Below are 25,710 nucleotides of genomic sequence, written 5' to 3' on the forward strand. Positions count from 1 at the left end.
AGTAGTCGTATAACCCAGGACATGTGATATGCACCACCTGCTCCCATGGCTTCACATGACCCTGAATGCTACACCTTGCCCAAGGTGCTATACCTTGCCCCAAGGGTGACCTGCAGGCTAGCGGAGGGAAGGAGCACCTTACACCTGCCTTGGTGGAGACGAAACTCCACCTCGCCACCTATGTTAAACACTATATTATAGTAAATGCACTATATAGGCTTTTATAGTAATTGAGGCTCCACATTGTCTAACTAGGGGAAAGCTGCAGGACAGTTTGGGGTAGAGCAGGATGGGTCATTGAGTGCCACTTAATATCAGTACTCCCTCAATGTAATAAATTACAGAATCACAGCATGGGAACAGGCCCTTCAGCCCAACATCCATGCTGACCATCTGAGCTAGTCCCATTTACCAGTGTTTGGCCCACATCAACTGCCTCTCCAAGTGTCTACTAAATTTTATACATATACTGGCCTTGTTTGTTTTGTGTATGCACCATCCCCTGAGGAAATTACCCCTCATGTCCCTTTTGAAGTGGCTCTCCCTCCCTGGGGAATATGGTATGTGTGTATGAGGGGTTAGTGTGGGCACATGTGTGAGTGCACATGGGTGTCTGTTGGCATGTATGTATGTGGACATACGTCTGCGTGTGTAGACATGTGAAGCAGCATTCAGGAAACACGAGAGATTCTGCAGATGCTGGAAACCCAGAGTAACACACACACAGTGCTGGAGGAACTCTGCAGGTCTGGCAGCATCTAATGAAGGGAATAAAGAATTAACGTTTCGGCCCAAGACCCTTCATCAGAACTGGAAAGGAAGGAGGAAGCGGTTAATATAAGAAGCTGGGGGAGAGGAAGGAGTACAAGATGACAGGTGATGGGTGAAGCCAGGTGAGGAGGAAGGTAAGTGTGATTACAGGGACCTGCAGGTGCCTGAACAGACAGTTTATCAGGCTCATGACAGTGCGTTTGGGAACAATTGGGTTGTATGCGTGAAGAACTTGAGGTGACCGGTTTTCCCTCCCGGAGTTCCCCTGCCTCCAGAAGAAAGCCAGATGAAGTCGAACTCACTTTTGGGGGGGATTACGGTTTGACGCTTAATGTTGGCAGTGCTGAACAGTCTCTGCAGCAGTTGACTCACTTTAGGGGGTCACTGCCGTTTATGTTCCATGTGTTTTTGTTTACTCTTCTTTACTAATAGCGCAATTTGATCGAAGTGCTTTGGCCGGAACTAGCTCTGCAGCCATCGACGCAGCGCTGAACAGACTGCCTCGGTGGCTGTGGCCTGCAGCCATCACCTCTGGGACTGGCTTCACTCACTTCGGCGGCTAGTGGCTGTGGACTCTGCAGAATGGTGTTTAACATTCTGTATGGTATTTTCTCACATTTTGGTGTTTATGCGATTGTTACATACAATTTACTTTGAAGTTTTAAAACATTGAATGGCTTTTCAGTGGGGGTGGGTTACTCCCCACAATGGTGGGGTGACCAGATAAATGATCAAAAAAGAAACCTTGCGTTGTTGTGAAAACAGAACATGGCTTACTGAAGGGCTCCCTCAAGCAACTGTATAGACATGATGGGCTGAATGGCCTTTGCCCTCAGTCATGGTTTAGATTCAGTGTCATCTCTGATCTTGAAAGCTGCTGGGGTCCCAAATGTGGACTCCATACAACATGGAGACAGGTCCTTCTGCCCTCCCAGTCTGCCTTGACCATTTTGCACCAGTTGTCCTCCTCCCAACTTTCTGCCACCCACCTACACAATAGGGGCAGTTTGTGTTGGCCAACGAATCTAGCAATGTGCATATCTTTAGTGTGTGAGAGGAAACTGGTGCACGGTAACAGGAAGAATGTGGAAACTCCATACTGATGGCACTAGAGGCTTAGGACTGAATGTAAAGACCCCAGATGCGAAGTGGGTGGCACACTGTTGAAGGTGCCGTGACTGAGGTCCTGTGTGTTCTACAGGTGAATATAGATACCCCCTGTGTTACCTAAAAGCTGGTTCCTTAAGGTTGTCGCAGCCTTGGGAGGTCATGTGGACAAGCTCCTGCAACCCATTAAATGCTCCAAAAAATGGCATGAGCCTCAAGTAGCCTCTGACAACAACGTCTCCCTCCTGGCCTTCACATGGGGTTTAGCTACTAAACCTGGTGGGACTGCTTCTACTCTCAGGAGAAAGGGCAACGGCGGGTTACAGGCACTTTAAAACCAGTAACTTCAGGCAGATAGAGCTTGTCAGCAGCTCATCTAGGAGAAGGAAAGTTCTGATCTCAAGTATCCATTGCCTTGCCACTGTACCCACTCAAAGGGAAGGTTTGGGGAGTAAACTTTGAGGCAGAATCCTGAGCTAGAGTCCCTAAGACAGTCCTACGTTGAAATCAACACTGACTGGTAATTCCTGCATCGCCACTGGTGCCAAACTGTCATGGTCTCTGCCACTGCTTGTGTAGAGAGGGGAAGCTTGCTGCTTGGGCAATGGTTTGCTCTCCATATTGTGCTGTCTTGGCTTGCGTATCAGGTACAAAGTTTGCAAACGACACAAAGGTTGGTGGTGTTGTAGATAGTGTAGAGGATTGTCGAAGATTGCAGAGACACCTTAATAGGATGCAGAACTGGGCTGAGAAGTGGCAGATGGAGTTCAACCTGGAGAAGTGTGAGGTGGTACACTTTGGAAGGACAAACTCCAAGGCAGAGTACACAATAAATGGCAGGATACTTGGTAGTATGGAGGAGCAGAGGGATCTTGGGGTACATGTCCACAGATCCCTGAAAGTTGCCTCACAGGTACATAGGGTAATTAAGAAAGCTTATGGGGTGTTAGCTTTCACAAGTTGAGGGATAGAGTTTGAGACGCGATATAATGATGCAGCTCTATAAAACTCTAGTTAGGCCACACTTGGAGTATTGTGTCCAGTTCTGGTCGCCTCACTATAGGAAGGATGTGGAAGCATTGGAAAGGGTACAGAGGAGATTTACCAGGATGCTGCCTGGTTTAGAGAGTATGGATTATGATCAGGGATTAAAGGAGCTAGGGCTTTACTCTTTGGAGAGGAGGATGAGAGGAGACATGATAGAGGTGTACAAGATATTAAGAGGAATAGATAGAGTGGACAGCCAGCGCCTCTTCCCCAGGACACCGCTGCTTAGTACAAGAGTTCATGGCTTTAAGCTAAGGGGACGGAAGTTCAAGGGGGATTATAGAGAAAGGTTTTTCACTCAGAGAGTGGTTGGTGCGTGGAATGCACTGCCTGAGTCAGTGGTGGAGGCAGAAATACTGGTGAAATTTAAGAGACTACTAGACAGGTATATGGAGGAATTTAAGGTGGGGGGTTATATGGGAGGCAGGGTTGAGGGTCGGCACAACATTGTGGGCCAAAGGGCCTGTAATGTGCTGTACTATTCTATGTTCTATGTAAAGCTACGGCGCCATATCCGTGGTCGACTCCGGCCAAAGGAGGGCCTCTGACCTAAAGGCGAATAGATGAAATTCCTTTCAATCCTGACCCAAAATAACTCAAACCGACCCAAACTAGTCCAGTGACCTAGCTCCCACAATACCAGGTTCAGGAACAGTTATTACCCTTCACCCATCAGGCCAGAGTGAATAAATTCACTCACCTCAACACTGAACTGATTCCACAACCTATGGACTTCTTTATTAGTTTCTTTTTGTATTTGCACAGTTTGTCTACTTTTGCACATTGGTTGTTTGTCAGTCTTTGTGTGTAGTTTTTCACTGATTCCTTTGTATTTCTTTGCTCTATTATGAATGCCCGCAAGAAAATGAACATCAGGGATATATTGTTACTTATATATACTTTGATAAAGAATTTTCTTTGAACTTTGAAAATATAGTCAATGAAAATACATCTAAAACATTACGGTTAGAATCTGAATTAAGGTTATTGGACAAAATGTTTTTTTTCTCTGTTCTGCAAATACTGGGATTATCTCGCACAGTATTACGTGCAAAGTGCTCAAAGTTTGCAAAGAAGCAGCCCCTTCTCAAACCCCTCCCCCCTTCCTAAAATAATTTAAAACAAAAATACATTAAGCAGAAGAATCAGATATCCACATAATTAGATAGCGTACAGGAAATGGCTAACCAAACATTGCAAAGGAAGTCTTTATCCAAACATTTTGGCTGATAGGAAATGCTCACGACAGCAGATTCCTGAATTATTCTAATCATTTCATCTAATGAAGGGGGAAGGGACATGGCTTTCACCAGCACTTCTTGCTCCCTCCCTTGTCGCTGCTCACTCTCGTGTCCCAGGAATAGCTGTGTCTGTCATATGTAATCTGCCCTCCCTACAGCCCCATATTTGTCCCATCTGACTGCCCAGCCTCTTAAGTTTGCCAGCCATCCGTGGGAATTCCTCAGGCTATCCCACCTCCTAAAAGGAGCGGCCCACGATGCCAGTTGGCACCAGTTTGTCAGGGACTGGAGGTGTGCTCTTGAGACAGAGACTGTGGTTAGGAGGAAGGACTGACCGACACGTGTTCTACCCAGATTCCCAGCGTTGACACAGTGGAGACACAAGGAATAGCAGATTTTGGAATCTGATTGAGTAGACTAGATTCTGGAGCAACACACACAAAACGTTGGAGGAACTCAGCAGGACAGGCAGCATCTATGAAAGGGAATAAATGAGCTGAGATCCTTCATTGTGATTGGAAATGCAGGGACAGAAGCCAGAATAATAAGGTGGGGGGGGGAGAGAGAAAGGAGTACAAGCTGACCAGTGATAGGTGAGAGGGAAGGTAGAGGGGTGGGGGTTATGTGTGTGTATATACGTGTACTCAGCAGATGGTGATGCCTCACAAAGCTGTCATCCATAATGAAAGACCTCCATCACCCAGGACATGCCCTGTTCTCACTGCTACCATCCCAGCGGCGCACAGGAGCCTGAAGACACACACTCAACATTTTAGGAAAAGCTTCTACCCCTCTGCCATCAGATTTCTGAATGGACAGTGAACTAACCCATGAACACTATCTCAATATTTTTCCACTACTTATTTAATTCTAAAAATATATTTATTTTGGTAATTTATATATTTTTAAAATATTGCTCTGTACTGCTGCCACAAAACAACAAATTTCATGACATATGTCAGTGATATTTGGCCAAGTCAAAGGTGGTGACAAATCAGCATATAGGAGGGAGATTGAATATAGGAGTGGTGCCACAAAAACATCCTCTCACTCATTGTCAGCAAGATCAAAGAGCTGGTTATTGACTTCAGGAGGAGGAAACCGGAAGTCCATGAGCCAGTCCTCATTGGAGATTCAGGGGTGGAGAGGGTCAACAACTTTAAATTCCTTGATGTTATCATTTCAGTGGATCTGTCCTGGGCCCATCAAGTAAATACGATTATGATGAAACCATGGCAGCGCCTTTACTTCCTTAGAAGTTTGCAAAGATTGGGTGTGACATCTAAAACTTTGACAAACTTCTGCAGATGTACGGTGGAGAATATATTGACTGGTTGCTTCATGGCTTGGTATGGAGATACCAATGCCCTTGAACGGAAAATCCCACAAAAAGTAGTGGATGTGGCCTAGTCCATCACAGGTAGAGCCCTCCCACAAAACGTCAGAAGAAAGCAGCATTAATCATCAAGGATCTCAGGACCTATACACACCACCAGATTCAGGAACAGGTTTCCCCTCAACTATCAGGCTCTTGAACCATTTGGGATAACTTCATTTGCCCCATCACTCAACTAATCCCACAACCTATGGACCCACTTTCAAAGACTCTTCTTCTCATGTTCTTGATATTTATTGCTTATTTATTTTTTTTTGTATTTGCAAAATTGTTTTTCTTTGCACTTTGGTTGTTTGTACATCCTGTTGGGTGCAGTCTTCCATTGATTCTATTGTGCTTCTTGGATTCTTTGAGTATGCCCGCAAGAAAATAAACCTCAGGTTTGTATATAATGTCATATATGTACTTTTGTAGCGATGTACTACATACAGAGCTAGAGACGACAAGCAGTCAGTAAGCCGTTTCAAGACTAGTTTATTCAAACTTCGCGCCGCTGGCATTTAATCCCTAGCGGCGGAAATGGCATCAGAGGTGCATTACCAAAGTCTCCCCCCGTGTGCTGGCTATTTGTGAGCCAGTTCGCCTGCGCAGAAAGTGGGTCGCCACACTTTGATAATACTGTGTACTTTGGACTTTGATGTTAGACCTGATTCTGATCATCTGTGGAGACAGAGGGCTGGCTGGTGTTTTGGAGTCAAGCCCCTACACCAGGACTGGCGCAGGATCTTGACTGAAACCATCGAACTTCCTTCTCACTCCCCAGATGCTGCCGGACCCGTTGAGATGGTCCAGCCATTTGTTTCTTTTTTGTTCTGGCATTAATACAACCTTGGGCACCTACTGGGGGAAGGTTAGAGTTTATTTATGCTGACCTTCACAGGTGAGCTTTTACCCAATACTCCCAAAAGAGACTGAGAGTCATACTGGACCGTCTGCAATTAGTGGGAACCCAGAGCAACGCACCCAGTCCTGATGTAGGGCTTCGGCCTGAAACATCGGCTGCTTATTCCCCTCCGTAGATGCTGAGTTCCTCCAGCGTTTTGTGTGTGTTGCCCTGGATTTCTTTCATCTGCAGAATCCCTTATGGTTAAAACAATAGTAGCATCTTATGCAACACGCAGAATGCAGGAGGGAAATAAAGAGTCGACGGTTCAGGCCGAGATCCTTCATCATGACTGGAAAGGAAGGGGGAAGCAGCCAGAATAAGAAGGTGGGGGGGGGGAAGATACAAGTCAGCCCTTTACGTCCTCCACCTGTTCCCCCTCCAGATTTTTACTTCATTCCCCCCCTCCCCACCCACTCGCCTTCCCCTTCACCTGTTTCAAAATGTTTAAGGGAAACATAAGGGGGAAACTTTTTCACTCAGAGAGTGGTAGGAGTGTGGAACAAGCTGCTAGCAGAAGTGTTGGATGTGGGTTCAATTTCAAATTTCAACATTTTAAGAGAAATTTGGGTAGGTACATGACGGGAGAGGTATGGAGGGCTACGGTCCAGGTGCGGGTCAATGGGACTAGGCAGGTTAATAGTTTGACACACACTAGATGGGCCAAAGGGCCTGATTTCTGTTCTGTAGTGTCCTTCGAATTAATGATCTCAATGCCCTTTGGTCAAGCGTACTGATGTCTGTTGATCACATCGTGGCCCAAGAGGAATAAGTGCTGTTATTTGAACAAGCCACTCAACTACAGGCCCTGGCTTCCTGCTTGCCTCCTGATGCTTCCTGTTACTTTTCTCCTGTTCAGGAGCATCTCCCCTTGGTCACAAACAGCCTTGCCAAACAATGCTAACCCTGAGGGCATTTTAAGGCTGTGCAGTAAGAGGAAAGTTCTGTCTGCCTCTGACGCTGTCAGCATTGTCAGAGACGGCACTGATAATCAGCGGCAGGCATGAAAAATTCATGCTAAGTAGAAAGCTGTAAAGAATAGTTCATTGAACTGACCCAGTGGAGAGGACATAGTGAGTGACCATTTACATCCATTGCTCTGTCATCTTTTTTAATAAAGGAAGCTTAGCCTCTTTAGAGATTTAATTATTGATGATTTCAATTGGGATGTTGGCTCCATTATGACGCTGACCTTTCTTATAGACCAGCCCTCCTCCTCCTCTCCTACCCCCCCAACCCCCACCGCCCAAGGCCAGGAAACCTGATCGGCTTTAAGTAGTTTCAGAACTGTGACTTACGACATCCCATCGCCCACCATCCCTGTTTTTGTTTGTCAATTTGGAAACATTTCTTTCATTCTAAAAAAAACACTTTCTTTTTGCTAAAGAGTGAATGAACTCTTGTTTATATCAAAAACTACAGCCTGTGCTATTTGGTGTCCAGTAAAGGTGCCTCTGTTCTATAATTTAGTATGAGTTTGCTTTTTTAAGCTTCCTTTTATAAGAAGGTCACAAAGTGACCTTTTACAGCCAGTGAATACTTTTGGGGCTGGGGTCTCTTTTGTTAAGTGAGAGCCGCAACAGTCCCGAAGCATCACCCTTGGCCATACCTCGTCCCAAGCTTAGAAAATACGAGCAGAAGGCAGCCATTGGGACTTCCATGCCTGCTTCATTATCCAGTATGACCATGGCTGATCCTTGATCTGAAGAGTATTCCTGACTATATTTGTGCTCTCCTCATACCTACCAGTGCCCTTTGAGTCTAGAATCAACTCTTTTAATATATTCAAGGATATAAATATATATTACATGGATGACAGAAAAATGGAGGACTGTGTGGGAGGGAAGGGTTAAAAGGTTCGCACACATTATGGGCCGAAGAGTCTACTCTGTACGATAATGGTCTGTGTTCAATGGTATGAGCTGCATAGCTTTGTACAGTGGAGAATTATACCAGCTCTGTAAAGCCCTGGTTAGAGCAATTGGAATATTGTGTTTAATTATAGGAAGGATGTGGAAGCTTTGGAGAGGGTGCAGAGGAGATTTATGAGGATGCTGCTTGGATTAGAGGGCATGTTTTATGAAGATAAGTTGAGTGAGCTTTGGAGAAAAGGAAGCTTTGGAAAAGGAGAAAAGGAAGTTGAGGGGCAAATCATAAACATGTGAAAGTTTGCAAATACTGGAAAGACAAAGCAACACTCACAGAATTCTGGAGAAGCTCAGCAGATCAGGCAGCATCTATTGAAATTAATAAACAGTCAACCTTTTGGGCAGAAACCCTTCTTTGGGACTGAGAAGGAAAAGGGAAGACGACAGGTTAAAAAAAAAAGATGGGTGGAGAGGAAGGAGGCTAACTGGAAGGTGATGGGGTAAGCGAGGTGGATGGGAAAGGTAACGGGATGGAAGAGGAGGATTAGAGAGGAGAGTGGATCATAGGAGAATGGGAAGGAGGAGGGGACCCAGACAGAAGCCAGAGGGAAGTGATAGGCAGGTGAGAAGAGGTAGACGGCCAGAATGGGGAATAGAGGAAGAGGGGAGGAGTAGGGGAAAAATGAGGGGCAACTTGTTAAAGTTACTGTATACAAAATAATAAGAAGCACTGATTGAGTGGATAGCCACAGACCTTCCCCACCCCCAAGTGGAAATGGAAAACATGATGGGGTGTAATTTTTGGTGATTAGAGGAAAGTACAAGGGGATGTCAGTTGGAAGTATTTTTACACAGAGAGTTGTGGGTGCGTGGAACACCCTGCCAATGTGATGGTAGAGGCAAATACATTCTGGACATTTAAGAAACACGTAGATGATACAAAAATGGAGGGCTATGTAGAAGGGACGTGTTAGAATTATATTTTTAGAAGTAGTTAAAAATCTGGCACAACACTGTCGGCCAGAAGGCCTGCACTGTGCTGTAATGTTCTGTCCTCTTTGATATGACCTGCACAGTATGGTATGGTAGAGAATTGCTCAGGGCCACCACTCTGAGTGCAGACATTAGTTGGTGATACAGGTGGAGAAAGTGGTGAATAAGGTGTGTGGCCCAGTTTCCTTTGTTGTACAGGAGTTGGGACGTCGTTTAATAGCTGTACAGGACGTGGCTGAGTTACCATGCTACAGGAAGGAAGTGATTAAGCCAGCAAGGGTACAGAAAAGAATGACCAGGATGTCGCCAGCACCGGAGGGCTTGAGTTACAAGGAGGGATTGGTCAGGTCTGGATTGTTTTCCCTGGAGCAGAGGCTAAGGCCTGATCTGATCAATATTTATAAAATCATCAAGAGTATAGATAAAGTGGACAGTTGGCCTTTCCCCCACCCCCTAAGATGGGAGAGTCTGAAACTAGAGGCCGTAGATTAAGGTGAGAGGGAACAGATTTAAAGATCTGATAGGCAGGAAGAACCTGAAAGGCAAGTTTTCACAGAAAAGGTGAAGGTACATGGATGGGCTGCCTGGGGAAGTGGGCAATTACAGTGATCAGAAGACATTTGGACCCAGGTACATGGATGAACCTGGAAGGAACATTGGTTGGCATGGATGACTTGAGCCAAAGGACCCGTTTCTGTGATGCATAACCAAATAACAACTTCCCTCATCTCAGCCCCACTGGAGTGATTTGGTTTGAGGATGTAGGTTTACACTTTTGGCAGAGGCTTGTGTGTAAAGAGAAGGAATATGACCTCGCACTTGACAGGAAGGAATCTGAGTTTGGTAGCAAGGAGGTAATGGCTGCCTGCGGTCTCCATCTGATAGTTTTCTTGATCACAGGGCACTGACAGCTCCTGTGACTCCTTCACCACCACCCCCATACAGGCACAGCAAAAATCCTTGGGGAGAAAATGGTGATGATGAAGCTCAAATCATGTAGCGTTGAAAATGTAAAAATATGCAGTTCATCATGGGGAAAGTAGGGAAGGAAGTATTTTATTTATCTGGCCAGAGATTGGAAGGTGTTGTTCAGAGGAACCTTGTTATCCGGACACGAATTACAGTTATTATCAAGGTATAACAACCAGTTAGAAAGACGAATAGTATGTTAGTCATTGATGCAAGAGGATTGAGTGCAAAGGATGAGGCATCTTTTCTTTTTCAATCTTTTTATTATTATTATTAATATCAGCATAATAAGATTGATACATAGATAATGGGATTACAAACATACACATTTCAACTGAACATGAAAGAATACATAAGGAATAGTTACAATATAAATGAGTCTTCCCAAATCATGGACGATACAAGTTAACATATAAACAAGGCAAACCTGGGTATATCATAATATATAATTTTAAAAAAAAGAAGAGAAAAAGAAAAAAAATTATGCAAGAAAAACTAATCTAACAATCTAATAACTAATAAGGGAAAAAATGAAAAAAGAAAAACGGGAAAAAGAAAAAATGAAAAAAAAGGGCTGTTTGTAATATCTAACAAAAATACAAAATCATCAGTGTCGTCAACTCCGATCCTCTCAACATATGTGAAATCAAAACTGGAAAACAAATAGGCTTGGAACAGGGTCATATTACATCATATGAAAATATTGAATAAATGGTCTGCATATCTTTTAGATGGATGAGGCATCGTCTGCAATTATAAAGTAGTACAACCACTAGTATTGTGCTCCAGTCCATTTGAGTTTATTGTTATGTGCACAAGTATAGTGAGGAACAGGTACAGTGAAAAACTTGCCTGTAGCAGAATCATAGGCAACTAGGCACAGACAACACACAGGTTATAAGTTATACAAGGCAGTGAAGAGAAAAGTGGAGACTGATCCTTCTTGCTGAAGGACATATCTGCAAAAAAAAAGAGTCCAACAAAGCTTCATCGGATTGACAACTGATATGGAACCCCCATTTCTGGTGTCATGTGTGTAATAAATAAATAAATATCTAATCCTTGTCAGTTTGAAGGGATTTTTCGAAATGACTAGTGTATATTTGATGGGCAGGTTGGCCTCCTTCCCTTCTTATTATGATTCTATAATTCTGACACAACTGATAACATACAAAGTAGCCGAGTGAAGGACTTACTCTCTCGAAGAAAAATGGCCAGCACCTTATTCCAGACTTACTTTGTATCAAAATACATCAAGGGAAAAAAGCCCTTTAGCCCAAACCATCATTACTGACCACAGTGCTGTTGGATTAGGGTATAGAATTATTTTACTTGCAATTCAATTTTCCTGTATTTGTTATTTTAATTATCTTCCTTCAGTATATACAGTGAATTGTCCAGCAATTACAATGCTGGTGTTTCTGTATTTTCCAGAAGCTTTTCTGTAACAAGTGTCACACCACTTGAATCTGGCTTTTTTTTTTAATAAGTTAAAAGTTTTGCGCCTCATTCTTTACTTCTGAAGAACCTTTGGATCACAAAAGCAGCAGGATCCAACAGAGCCCACCTAATCTAGTCCCATTTGCCAGCATTTGCCCCTGATCTCTTTAAACCTTTTCTATTCATGAATCTATCCAGATGTCTTTTGAGCGATGTACCTGTCTCAACTACTTTCTCTGGCAGTTCATTTCCATAAACCCATCACGCTCTTCATGAAGACATTGCACTTCTGGTCCCTTATAAATATTTCCTTTCTCACCTCAAACCCATGCCCTCTAGTCTTGATTCCCGTTCCCTGGGAAAGAGAGTGTGTGCATTCATCCTACACATGTTCCTGATCAGCACACACAAAATGCTGGAGGAACTCAGCAGGTCAGGCAGCATCTCCAGAAATGAATAAACAGTCAATGTTCTGGGCCGAGACCCTTAATTGGCACATGTTCCTCATGATTTTTTCTTTGAACCCTTGTAAGGTTCAAAGTATATTTATTATCAAAGTACATATACAGTACCAGTACTTGGAAATTTTCATGTCTTATTATTTTACAACATTGAATCACAGTGGATTTAATTTGGCACTTTTTGTCACTGATCAACAGAAAACATGTCAAAGTGAAAACAAATTTCTACAAATTTATTACAAATATTGAACACAATAATTGATTGTATAATTACTCACCCTCTTCAAGTCAGTATTTAGTAGATGTACCTTTGGCAGCAATTACAGACTTAAGTCTGTGTGGAGAGGTCTCTAACAGCTTTGCACATCTGAACACTGCAATTTCCCCATCCTTTGCAGAACTGCTCAAGCTCTGTCAGGTTGTATGGGGATCGTGAATGAATAGCCCTTTTCAGATGCAGCTACAAATTCTCAATGGGATGGAGGTCTGGAGTCTGACTTGGCCACTCCAGGACATTAACTTTGCTGTTTTTAAGCCATTTGTGTGTAGCTTTTGACTATGCTTGGGGGCCATTGTCTTACTGGCCAAGTTGCAGTTCTCTTGCAGACTGCATCAGGTTTTCCACCAGGATTTCCCTGTATTTTGCTGAATTAATTTTACCCTCTACCTTCACAAGCCTTCCAGGGTCTGCGACAGTAAAGTATTCCCACAGCCTGCTGCAGCCTCCATTATGCTTTACAGTAGGGATGGTGTCTTTGATGATGTGTGGTGTTTGGCTTAAGCCAAACATAGCGTTCAGTTTGATGGCCAAAAAGCTCCAGCCAAGAGATTGCATGTGAGTTCTTTTCAACAGTGGCTTTCTCTCTGTCACTTTCCCATGAAGCTGTGACTGGTGAAGCACCCGGGCAACTGTTGATGTATATGCAGTCTCTCCCATCTCAGCCAGTGAAGCTTGTAACTCCTCCAGATTTGTCATAGGTCTCTTGTTGGCCTCCCACACTATTCCCCTTCTTGTGTGGTTACTCAGTATTTGAGGACAACCTGCTCTAGGCAGATTTACAGCTGTGCCATATTCTTTCCATTTCTTGATGATTGAATTAACTCTACTCCAAGGGATATTCAGCAATTTGGTAATTTTCGTGTATCCATCTCCTGACTTGTGCTTTTTTAATAACTTTTTTGTGGAGTTACTTGGAGTGTTCTTTTGTCTTGATGGTGTAGTTTTTGCCAGGATACTGACTCTCCAGCAGTTGAACCTTTCATATACAGGTGTAATTTTACTACAATCAATTGAAACACCTTGACTGCACACAGGTGATCTTCATTTAACTAATTATGTGACTTCTAAAACCAGTTTGCTACACCAATGATGATTTGATGTACATTTAAAGGGGGTGAATATTTATACAATCAATTAGTTTGTGTTTTATATTTGTAATTAATTTAAATCACTTTGCGGAGATCAGTTTACCCATTGACATGAAAGAGTCTTTTTCTGTTGATCAGGGTCAAAAAAGCCAAATTGAATCCACTGTGATTCAATGTAGTAAAATAATGAAATACAAAAACTTCCAAGAGGGGTGAGTACTTTTAACAGGCACTTTTTGTCATCATACACAACCATGAGGTTCATTTGTTCACAGGCATATTCACTAAATCCAAGAACCATAATAGAATCAATGAAAGACTGCACCCAACAGATTGTACAAACAACCAATGTGCAAATACAAAAGAGAAAAAAAATAGTAAGTAAATAAGCAATAAGTATTGAGAACATGAGATGAAGAGAGCTTGAAAGTGGTTCCATAGGTTGTGGGAACAGTTCAGTGATGGGTGAGTGAAGTCATCCCCTCTGGTTCAGGAGTCTGATGTAATAACTGTTCCTGAACCTGGTGGTGTGAGTCCTGATGCTCCTGTTCCTTCTTCCTGATGGCAGCAATGAGGAGAGAGCATGAGCTGGGTGATGAGGTTGCCTAATGATGTTGCTGCTTTCCAGCAACAGCACTCCGTGTAGATGTGCTCCATGGAGGGGAGCGGATACGACTGGGCTGTATCCACTATTTTTGCAGGATTTTCAGTTCAAGGGCATTGGTGCTTCCATACCAGGCTGTGATGCAGCCAGTCAATACTGCTCTTCACCACACATCTGGAAGTTTGTCGAAGTATTAGATGTCATGCTGAATATATGCACATTTCTAGGGAAGTAGAGGCACTGGCATTCTTTGTTCGTAATTGCATGTATGTGCTTGGGCCCAGGACAGGGCCACTGAAATGATAAAACCAAGAATTTAAGGTTGCTGCCTCTCTCCACCTTTGATCCCCTATTGAGGTCTCCTCTTAAAATCAATAATCAGCTTTTCTAATTATGATTTATAAATTTTTATTATATTTACTTTGATTTGTACTTCAGGAAGTGCGAAGCACAGAAACAAATATCGCTGTGATGATTGTACGCTCTAGTATCAATTGTTTGGTGACAATAAAGTATAAAGCTCTTTGGTCTTGCTGACGTTGAGTGGAAGGGTGTCATTGGGACATCACTCAGCCAGATTTTCAATCTCCCTCCTATATGCTGCTTTGTCACCGCCTTGGATTACAGCAGACTTAAATATGGCACTGGAGGTGTGCTTGGCCACACAGACACAAGTGTAGAGCAGAGGGGCTAAAGCACACAGCTTTGTGCTGCACTTGTGCTGATGGGGGTTGTGGTGGAGATGTTGTTACCAATCCAAACTGACTGGGGTCTGCAAGTGAGGAAGCCGAGGGACCAATTGCACAAGAAAGTATTGAGGCCAAGGTATCCTCTGTTCCAAGGAATAAAGACCTAACCTGCCCTTCCTCTGCTTAGAACTGAGGCCCTCAAATCCTGGAAATGTTCTCGTAAATCTCCTCTGCACTCCTTCCACTTTAGCTTTGGAGTCTCAAGGAACCCTGATAAATCACTTTCTTTATAAAAGGCAAATTCAGAAATGGCACTGTCTCATTTCCCCTCTCTCTGCATTCTGACAGACTGAATCACTCTGCATTTCCTGTCTCTTGAAAGAGTTTTAAAAAGCCTGCATTCTGCACATTCCACTGGACACTGCGGCGTTAAGGCATGCTGGAAGCCACAATCATAAGATATCCCCAGTGGTCATAAATTTTCAGGTTTTATAGCTGAGCACAGTGGTGAATCACTCACCAAGCTATCTTCCTTCTGAAAAGCAACTAACACCAATTTCCAGACTTCATCTTGCCACTGTTTCCTTATGTATGCCTTTGTCTGCTACGCGTAATGAAAGGAACTTTACTCTGTGCTGGTTTGGATCCCTTGCTTCACATTACAATGATTGATTACCCAGGACTGACATTGTGCCTCAGAGTGTTGATATTGTAGAAATCGGTAACAGTAAAGTTGTCCTAATGCTTGTCTTGTTTAATTTAATCTAATAAATCCTCCTTCCCAGCATCAATTAGCAGCAAGGCTTCGTCAGCTGGGCTGCTTCTGGCTCACCGCCAGTTTCTCATTCCCAGCTGTCACCTCGCCGAGTCTGCCCTTCGTAACTTTCCTCAGCTGAGGCGCAGAAAGGTTTCTGCAGATTAATGCGTGCACCAAAAGCTACGGGGAAGCGATTTTACAGCAGATTTGAAAGGCTGGAGACGGTGCACGTGGTAATCGGAGCCTCTCGGCCCCTCAAGACTGCCCCGCCATTCAATTCAGTTCAGTCTGGGCCAGGGACTGGGGGCTGGAGGCCTGGTGACTGCAAGTGTGGACTGGAGTCCCAGAGGTGGCCTGTTCTGAGGTTGAAGGCCTATCTCTGTGTGTGACTGGATGGGTAGGTAGGAGGGTGGGAAAGGGGTTTATTTTTTTGGCGTCGTCTTGCTTTGGTTTATGTAGAACACAGTTGCTCAGTAGAGGTTCTTGGGACCATGATGTTGACTGACTTTTTAATCTACTCTAAGATCGATCTAACCCTCCCCCCCCCCCCCCCCACCCACATAGCTCTCCATTTTTCTTTCATCCATGTCGCTATCTAAGAGTCTGTTAAATGTTTTAAATGTTGGTGTTGTTTCTGCTTGTGTTGTCATGCTTTGTTGGTACCAGAACGTAATCTGCAGCTTTTAATGCAAACAGCACATTTCTCTGTACGTTTTGTTGTATGTGATTAGTAAATCTGAATATGATCATAGCTGATCTATGCTGGCCTCAACCCTCTTTTGTCCCAGTAACCCTCAATTCCTCAGTCTTTCAAATATCTCCACCTTAAGTACATCTAACGATCTGCCTTCTACCGTCATCTTAAGGGTGGGGGCATGGGAGAGGATTCTAGAGCTTCACTACACTCGGAAAAAGAAATTTCTGTATGCTTTAGCTTTAAATGACCAGCCCTTCTGTTGTAACTATGCCCCCTTGTTTGTGCCTCACCCACTGATAGAAATATCTCAATCTTTATCCTGTCAAGACCCCTTATGAGTGAATAAGACCATCACCTTCATTCTTCTAAACTCCACGAATACAGACCCAATCTACTTAGCCTCACTTTTTAGGACACCCTCATATTCCAGGAATTGGCCTGATGTACCCCCTTTGGACAACCTTTTTTTAAAAGAGGAGAGGACAGAAACTCCCAGTTTCTTGTATATCTGTAACAAATCCTCCCTGTTCTTAAACTTCAGACCCCCTCTGTTGGCAACCAACAGATATTGGCTAGTGGTGAGAACACAGTGTCTTTTGTTAATATTAGAACTTGTTGATATTGACATCAACATCAATGGATCTGGGGTTGTGAGGGTGATCAATTTTAAGTTCCTTGGCATAAACATTACTGAGGATCTCACGTGGTCTGTACATACTGGCTGTGTGGTGAAAAAGGCACAACAGTGCCTCTTTCACCTCAGACAGTTGAGGAAGTTTAGTATGGGCTCCCAAATCCTAAGGACTTTCTGCAAGGGCACAATTGAGAGCATCCTGACTGGCTGTACTTCCCTCAATGGTAGGACTCTGCAGAGAATGGAGCTCAGCGCATCTGTAGATGTGAACTTTCCACTACTCAGGACATTTACAGAGACAGGTGCGAAAAATGGCCTGAAGGATCACTGGGGCCCCGAGTCACCCCAACCACAAACTGTTCCAGCTGCTACCATCCGGGAAACGGAACCGCATCATAAAAGCCAGGACCAACAGGCTCCCAGACAGCCTCTTCCACCAAGCCATCAGACTGATTAATTCACGCCGATAAAATTGTATTTCTATGCTATATTGACTGTCCTGTTGTACATACTATTTATTATAAATTGCACATTGCACATTTAATCGGAGACATAGCGTAAAGGTTTTTACTCCTCATGTACATGAAGGATGCAAGTAATAAAGTCAATTCAATTCATAGAACATTACAGCACAGTACAGGTGCTTTGGTCCACGATGTTGTGCTGATCCTTTAACCTATTCTAAGATGAATTTAGCCCTTCCACCCACATAGCCTTCCATTTTTCTTTCATATAAAATGTTGATTTTGGTTCACTATCGTCACATGTTCCAAGATAAAGTGAAAAGCTTGTCTTGCATGCTGTTCGTACAGATCAAATCATTATACAGTGCATTGAGCTAGAATAAGGTAAACAATACAAATGTAGAATAAAGTGTAAGCGCTATAAAAAAAAGTGCTTTGCAGGTACAGTTGGCTTATCATGCCATCCAGATAGAGCTGAATTTATTTTGAGCTCTCTTTCTGCCACCAGCTACACCCTTCCCTCCATCCATAATGTCCCTACAAGTGCCATTTGAGACATTGCATCCGAAGTATGAAGACAAGCCTGTGTGTACAGAATGAACCCAGAGCTTGTGAAGGTTAATTAAATCTCCTGAGGGTTCAATGTCATTTAAGGACCGTGTGAGGAAATCAGCACCTCATTGAGAAATACTTGCTCATGAACAAGCCCTCATCCTTTTCCACTTTATTCCTTGGAGTGTAGGGAGAATGAGGGAACTGTATAAAATCGTGGGGAGCAGATAGAGTGAACGTGCACAGTCTTTGTCCTCGGAGGAGAGGGGATGTTCAAGTGCGCGGAAGGCATGGGTTTAAGGTGACAGCAGAGAAATTTAATAGAAACTGGGGAGGAGGGGTGATGTTCACAGACAGTGGTCAAATATGGAATGAGCTGCCGAGAAAGTGGTTGAGGCAGGTACATTAACAAAATTTAAAAGGAAATTGGACAAGTACATGCATAAGTGAGACTTAAAGGGATGTGGGGCAAGTGGGACTAGTTCAAATAGGAATCTTGGTCAGCATAGACCATTTGGGCCACAGAGCCGATTTCTAATCTGTACCTAACTCTCTAACACTTGCATGACTTAAATGTGGTGTCTGTACCACAGCCCAAAGCTCCCAGTGAGCCAAAGGTTTTATGTCAGGGGAATGAGACTGGGAAGTGTTAGTCTGCCGTCTCTTTGATAATGCATTGATTAGGTTTGCACTAACATTGCTCTCAGCGACCTCGTTGCTGTCAGCACAAGGCCCATTTCCAGATAACACCAGAGTGCGTCTGTCCTGTTGATGGCAGCCTGACTCAGCTGCACTCTGGGGAAAGCCTCTCCTCGTTGACGGTCTAGTTTGGGTAACTCTGTATTCAGTTAATGTATTTCAGCCACAGACTGCACGTTCTGGAATTTGGGGCAAGGCACAATCTATTAGTGGAACTCAGTGGGTTGAGCAGCATCTGTGGGAGGGATAGGAATTGAGGTTTCAGAACTGAGGCATGAGAGCCTGAAATATCAATTCCTTTTCTGCTGTCTTTGAATAATTAGCTTTATTTGTCGGATATACGTTGAAATATACAATCAAATGTGGTGTGTGAAATCGAATCAGTGAGGATTGTGCTGAAAAGCCTGCAAATGTTGCATGCTTCCAGCGCCAGCTTAACGTGACTGCAATTCAATAACCCTAACCCGTACATCTTTGGATTGTGGGAGAAAACCGGAGCACCTGGAGGAGACCCACGCAGTCACAGCAATCACATAAAACTCTACAGGCTGCGGCAGGAATGATCTTGCTGTTGGGACTGCAATAGCATTATGCTAACTGCTACACAACTGTGTCACCCCTTCTTCTTTGTCTACATCTTTCCCTATGTTTTTGGAATGTGGGAGGAAAGGAGTACCCAGGGAAACACACAGTCACATGCAAACTTCACACAGGTAGCACCCGAGGTCAGTATTTTTTCTGGTAAATGTTTCTCTGAAAAGCAGCAGGTTCTGTAACTACCTAGCAGCTCTACTAGATGGGCCACTGCGATACTCCGCATGGTTGATGAAAATTCTCGAGAGATATTTTCCAGCAAGACCCCTTTATTAGTGTTTAGAGTATAGAGCAATAGGTTTTTCAGCCCCTCAAGTTCATGCCAAATTATTATTCTGCCTAGTCCCATTGCCCTGCGCCTGAACCATAGCCCACCATATTCCTGCCATCCATACACTTACCTACATTTCTCTTAAATGCTGAAATTGAACCAGCAGCTACCATTTCCTCAGGCAGCTCGTTCCACACTCAAACCACCCGCTGAGTGAAGAAATTCCCACTCACGATCCCGTTAAGTATTTCGCCTTTCACCTTTAACCTGTGATCTCTAATTCTGGACTCATCCAGCCTCAGTGGAAAAAGCCTGCTTGCATTGACGCCATCTGTACTCCTCATAATTGTTTATACCTTTATCAAATCTCCTCTCACTCTCCTACACACCAGGGAAGAAAGTCCGAACCCATCCAACCTTTCCCTGTGACTCAGGGCCTCGAGTCCCGACAACATCCTTGTATATTTTCTCTGCGCGTTTTCAGTTTATCTGTTTGCTGTAACCTCTAAAAATACTATGAATATTTTTTCTTTATTTTGTTTCTATAAATTTTAATAGTTCAGGAAATTTTTTTGAATGTGAAGAAATGGTTGGGAGGTCTGTGTGAATTTGACAGTTGGCTAAGCTGTGGGAACGACCATCAAGATTTATGGGTGGAGAAGCCTTGTGGTTCTTGCTGTGTCTCTGTTGGCATCATGCCTAGTTTTGCCTCTTAGCACTGTGTGAGGTGCTGCCAACAAGATTTCTCTTCTTGACAGCATGTATCTTGAAGCCACCTGCTGCATTGGTCTTTAATGCAAAGGTGTTGAGTATGAAAGTAGGGAAGTTTTCATACAAACATACAGATGCACGGGGCATTGGTGAAACCACAACTGAGGCACAAAGTACCATTTTTTTCATAGTTAAAGAAGGACCTCTTTCACTGGAAAGAGGTCAAGTTCAGAACAGGTGCACAGGAATGTTTCCTGTGATGAAGGGTTGATTCATGAGGGAAAGTTGACGTTGTTGAGGGAATATCCCTCAGAACTTGGGAAGGATGGGAGATGACTTCATCAAATCAGAAGATTATCTTCCCTTTTTGGAGAATCTCAAGCTGGATCAGGGAGAGGGCATAGTTTTAAAATGGAAAATCACTCACTTAATGTGGGAATGCAGAAGAATTTCAAAGTCAAAGATGAGTTTACAGTTATATACACAAGCACATGTATACACAGATACATTGAAAAACTTGCTTGTTGCAGTACCACCTCAGATACACAACATTCCCCAGAACAACGTAAATTTAACATAAATTATACGCAAGTTTAACAAGAAAGGGAAGAATTATAGCAATAAAAAGTCCATAATAGTGCAAAGTGATCTTACATATTTTAACTCTGAGGATTGGACATCCACAGAACTCTCTCTTCAAGGGAGCAGTGAAGACTTGAAGCATTGAGGGTCATAGTAGACTTTGGGGAGAAATCGAGGATTGTGGAGAACAGGTGGGTGAGTGGACCTGAAGCCATGATCTGCTGAATTTGCAGCAGACTCAAGGGGCTGAATGGTCTACTGTTCCTTGCCTTTATGATAGAAAGCACTCAGAGACATGGGAAGACATCTGTGATAATGCATAGAAAATTTCAGTTTGTCATAGGACTAAAGCATTGCAACTCAGAATTCTGCATAGAGCCCATCTGACTCCAGATCGTGTCTCAAAATTTAAGACGGGGGTTTCTCCAATGTGTTCTAAATGTAAGTTAAATACTGGAACTTTCACCCACTGGTTTTGGACTAGTCCCAAACTTCAGGCATACTGGAGTGATATTTTGGGTGCAATATAAAAGATTCTGAAGATGGAGCTTGAACTGGACCCAGTGTCTTTTCTCTTAGGCTTACCCAGCAGTCATATTATTAATGCACATCAGAAAAAATTATTAACATCCTGACTTTTCATGCAAGGAAGAACATTTTACTTTATTGGATATCCGATAAGGCCTCTGGACTTTTTGGTTGGCGTAAATTAATCATGGGGTACATTCCTTTGGACTTTTTGATATGTATGGTGCACTCAAAAACAAATAGTTTTCATAAAACATGGCAACCTTTTCTGCAGTATGTAGATGTAAATCTGTCTGCTATACTAATAAGGGCTTTTGTATAGGATGTTGTGGTGATGTTTATATTTTGATGGAATGTTTTGATAGCCGATATCTGTGAGGGGAAGAAATGTAAATGTATCTGGAAATTGAAAGTTTTGTTATGCTGAGCAAAAAAAATTAAAAAAAGAAAGCACTCAGAAGTTATTTGCACAGGGCTGTTGAAAGTTAGGATGACATGCATCAAAAACAGATTTAACAATTATAAAGAATGAAGAATTATATAAAAATAAACTTAGATGTTAAAGTACAGATACAGAATAAAATGTGCATAAATACATAAATACCAGCATGTGCAGTACTTACAATGTAAACAGCATTATAAAAAGTGGTTTGAAGTATTTATGATGAAGGAAAGGAGGTAAGGGATAAAAGGGCTAACTATAACTACAACTAACTATAATGCTTGATCAGATTAACTGCCTGGAGGAAGAACTTTTAAGGTGGCATGAAGTGTTTCTTTTAATAGCCCTGTAGCACTGTAGCACTTTCCAGAAAGGAGATTGTCAGAAAGACAGTTTGCAGGGTGGGTTGTGTCCACAATGATCCTTGCTGTCCACTTCTTCATCCTGGACACATGCAAGTCCAGCATTGATGGTAGACTGCAGCCCGTGAGCTTTCCTGCTGTAGTTTTTGTGCAGTGAATGCAGCTGAATCCAGTCCTTCAAATTGACATGTGGGTACAACTGAAAAGGAGAAGCATGCTTGCCTTGGGTTTGACAGGAACTTGCTCACTGTGATGTATAAACACGTGTGTTTGTGGTTAAAAATAAACTCTGCTCAGATAATGGTGCGTTAACATGGCACTCCAACAGCTAACCTGCTGGCTACTGCCTCCGTTTAAATAGCACAGAAGGAATTTGATATGAAGGCGTGAAGTGACAATGATAATGTGGCAGAGTGAGATTTCTAGGCTTTAATCTCCACACTGATATGTGGTCTCCCAACCATGAAGCTATGCTGATTCTTCCATTAGTGGATTGGATAATTCACCACATTGCTATGACAACTTCTTCCTGTAAACCTGGATTCCATTTAACCACCAAACTTGATGCGGTCTCTCGCCTAGAAGTTGGTTTTGGCCTAGCATTCTGCTGCATTTAGAAACTTAGGAGTTTTGCTCTCATTGTGGTGCAGCTTTTTATCTGAAAAAAGAAGAACCGAAAAGTGTGGTAATGTGTGGCTGAGTCTGCTCTTTGTGGCCAGTATGTGTGTGTGTGTGTGTGTGTGTGTGTTGACCAATATCTTGCCTGCTGGCTTATTTAACAGCTCCGAGAGGACCCTCATCATTATTTGATCAGTACACAACATTATCAGCCTACATTTGAGCCTGTCCTTTTGTTGTTAAAATCCTGGAGTCTAGGTATTGTTGACCTTTAGCAGATGGTGGTTGGCTTGTGTTTTGAACCATTTTGGTCAGCAACTAGTTAAATACATCGTGGTCCATAACTTAAAAAGAGAAGATTCATAGAATTGTGCAAAACTGAAACAGGCCCTCTGCCCTAAACTATTCACAATGACCAAGCTAATCTCATTTACCAGTATCAGGCCCATAACTCTCTTAATCTCTCCTTTCCTCTCCATTTACCTATCCAAATATTTTCTGAACCTTGTAATTGTATCCACTTGTTCCTCAAACCCAGCGTACTTGGTGTGAAATATTTGCCTGTCAAATGCTCTTTAATATTTCCTCCTGTCAACTTAAACCTATGACCTGTCCTGATGAAGAGTGTTGGCTGTTTATCCCTCCTCCATAGATGCTACCCAACCTGCTGAGTTCCTCCAGCATTTTGTGTGTGTTGCTCAAGACTTCCAGGAACTGCAGAGTCTCTTGTGTTTAAACCGATGCCTTCTAGCTTAAGTCTGCTTTTTCCTGGGATACAGACTGTGACCGTTCACCCTATATATACCTTGTATAATTTAATAAACCTTACACCACTTGTAAGCAGATTTTTTGTCACTGAGGTCATGGGTTAGGGGTGAATGGCAAAATGTTTAAGGGGAACATGAGGGGGACCTTACTCAGATTGTGGTAAGAATGTCGAATGAGCTGCCAGCGGAAGTGGTGGATGCAGGTTTGATTTCAAAGCTCAATAAAAGTTTGGAGTAGTTTTCAGAGGCTGTGGTCCAAGTGCAGAATATTAGTTCGGCATGGACTGGATGAGTAGAAGGGCCTGCTCTTGGACTCTTATCTCTATCTTAGCTTCCTTTGCTACAGGAAATAAAAACCTAGCCTATCCAATTTATCCTTATAACTCAAGCCATCTGGTCCAGGCAAAATCCTTGTGAATCTTTTCAACAACCTCTAAATCTTTATCATATCCTCACAACTAGTTAACGAAAACTACACACAGTACTCCAAGTGGAGTCTCACCAGCACCTTGTGCAATGTAACATGAAATCCTAACTCTCGTACTCATCATCATGGCTAATGAAGGCAAGCTTGTCAAATATCTTCTTCACCACTTTGTCAACTTGTTTTACCACTTCCAGGGAACTGTGTAGTTTTGCCCCTAGGCCTCTCTATTCTACAACACTCCCCAGGGCCCACTGTGTTTGTTAGGAGGCTTGATAACCATTCGGGAAAAGCCAGTCCCATGACTGAATTCAGGAGGAATTTCCACTGATCCACACTCAGTGGTGTTCTGTTTTCCATGCTTATTCCAGGTCAGAGATGAACAGAACTATCCTCTTCATTATTTTTCTCTTTCTACCTTCATCTTTTCTTCTTTCTCTTTGTAATGTTTAGAATGGGAGTCTGGCCTGGAATGATGATGGTGATGGTGGAAGAGCAAGAGAGGCTGCCAAAGACTTCGCCAAGGTCAGACCTTCTCGATTTTTCTCCTTTCTCTCTTGGGTGGAGGCAAATCAGGGTTCTTAACTTCTCACACTCTCCCTCAACTTCACTGGTCCCACCTCACTCCACTCATTCCCTACACTCTTACGACATTGACTCTCTCAAGTCATCATCAGCTCCCCCTTGGATTCTTTGGCTACTGTGTAAGTAAGTGGAAAACTAACCCACTTGCACATCTTTGGGATTTGGGAGGGAGCAGGAACATCTGGAGGACACATGTGCAAACATAAGGAGAATGTGCAAACTCCAGACAGCCGACACCGGAGGTCAGGATTGAACCTGCTCTATTGGAACCGTGTGACAGCTGCACTAGCTGGAGAGCACCGTATGCTCTGTCTCTCTCACTTGTTCCCACTCTTACTTCCTCCCCTTTTTCTTACTTTTCTTTCTAGTTTTGTTTTTACTTCTCTAAATCTGTACTTCACTCTCTCTATTTTGCTCTCTTCTATCTTGATCACTCTCCTCACGCCTTCCTTAGTTATCCTTTCTCACCTATTTTCTTCTGCCAACCCCCCCTCCCCTTTCTTCCTTGGATTCCTTCCTTTTTCGCTCATGCTGTCTCTCTCTCTCTTCATCTCTCTCCTGCCCCCTTTCAGCCTTTTCTCTCCCTGCTGCTCCCCTCTTCCACCCCTACTGCTAGCCCCCTCTCTCTCCCACACACCCCTCTCTCAAATCTCCTCCTTTCTTGCCCTCTCTTCTGCCATCTCTCTCTCCTGTCCTCTCTTTCTCCTGCCCCTCTCTCGCCAGCCCCCTCTGCCCTGCCCACTCTCTTGCTGTGGATCTCTCTCTCTCTCACACTTATCCTCTGTCCTAACCTCTCTCCCTTGCCTCTGTCTCTCTCTCTCTTCCCCCACTCTTTCTCCTGACTTCTTTCTCTCTCTCTCTCTCTCTCTCTCTCTCTCATCCCTCCCATATTTCTCTCCCGATTTCTCTCTCTCTCCTCCCTGCATCATCGCTAATCTCTGATTTCCCCAGTTCCTCCCCTACTCTCACCTCAACCACAAGTGAGTAACCGAGCTGTGCCAAAGGCTTTTGTTTTAAACCAGTGTCAGCAGTTAATTGCTTTCTGCAGAAACATCCCGTAACCATCTCATTCTAGTTCTCAGAGTTCCCGTCAGTTGTAGAATCTTGATTTAATGTGCTGACCTCACAGCAGCACTTTCAACCACTTCTTCCAGAGATGATTTGGCTTTTTCTCGCTGTGGAAGGT

The 25,710-nt window shown here is 43.3% G+C and overlaps 1 protein-coding gene across 4 annotated transcripts in view; it reads left to right on the plus strand.

Moving 5' to 3' along the window:
• The window catches only part of LOC132379059 (AT-rich interactive domain-containing protein 3A-like), a 244,142-nt gene that overhangs the window by 79,645 nt on the left and 138,787 nt on the right, over positions 1-25,710 (plus strand). For 2 of the 4 annotated variants that reach the window (XM_059946560.1, XM_059946561.1), the window contains exon 4: positions 24,393-24,464. The exons of the other annotated variants lie outside the window; for them this stretch is intronic. In XM_059946560.1, coding sequence (XP_059802543.1) covers positions 24,393-24,464 — 72 coding nt within the window. The remainder of the gene's footprint in view (positions 1-24,392; positions 24,465-25,710) is intronic. 4 annotated transcript variants of the gene reach the window in all.

This window comes from Hypanus sabinus, chromosome 21 (assembly GCF_030144855.1).
Source record: "Hypanus sabinus isolate sHypSab1 chromosome 21, sHypSab1.hap1, whole genome shotgun sequence".
NCBI classification, from domain to species: Eukaryota; Metazoa; Chordata; class Chondrichthyes; order Myliobatiformes; family Dasyatidae; genus Hypanus; species Hypanus sabinus.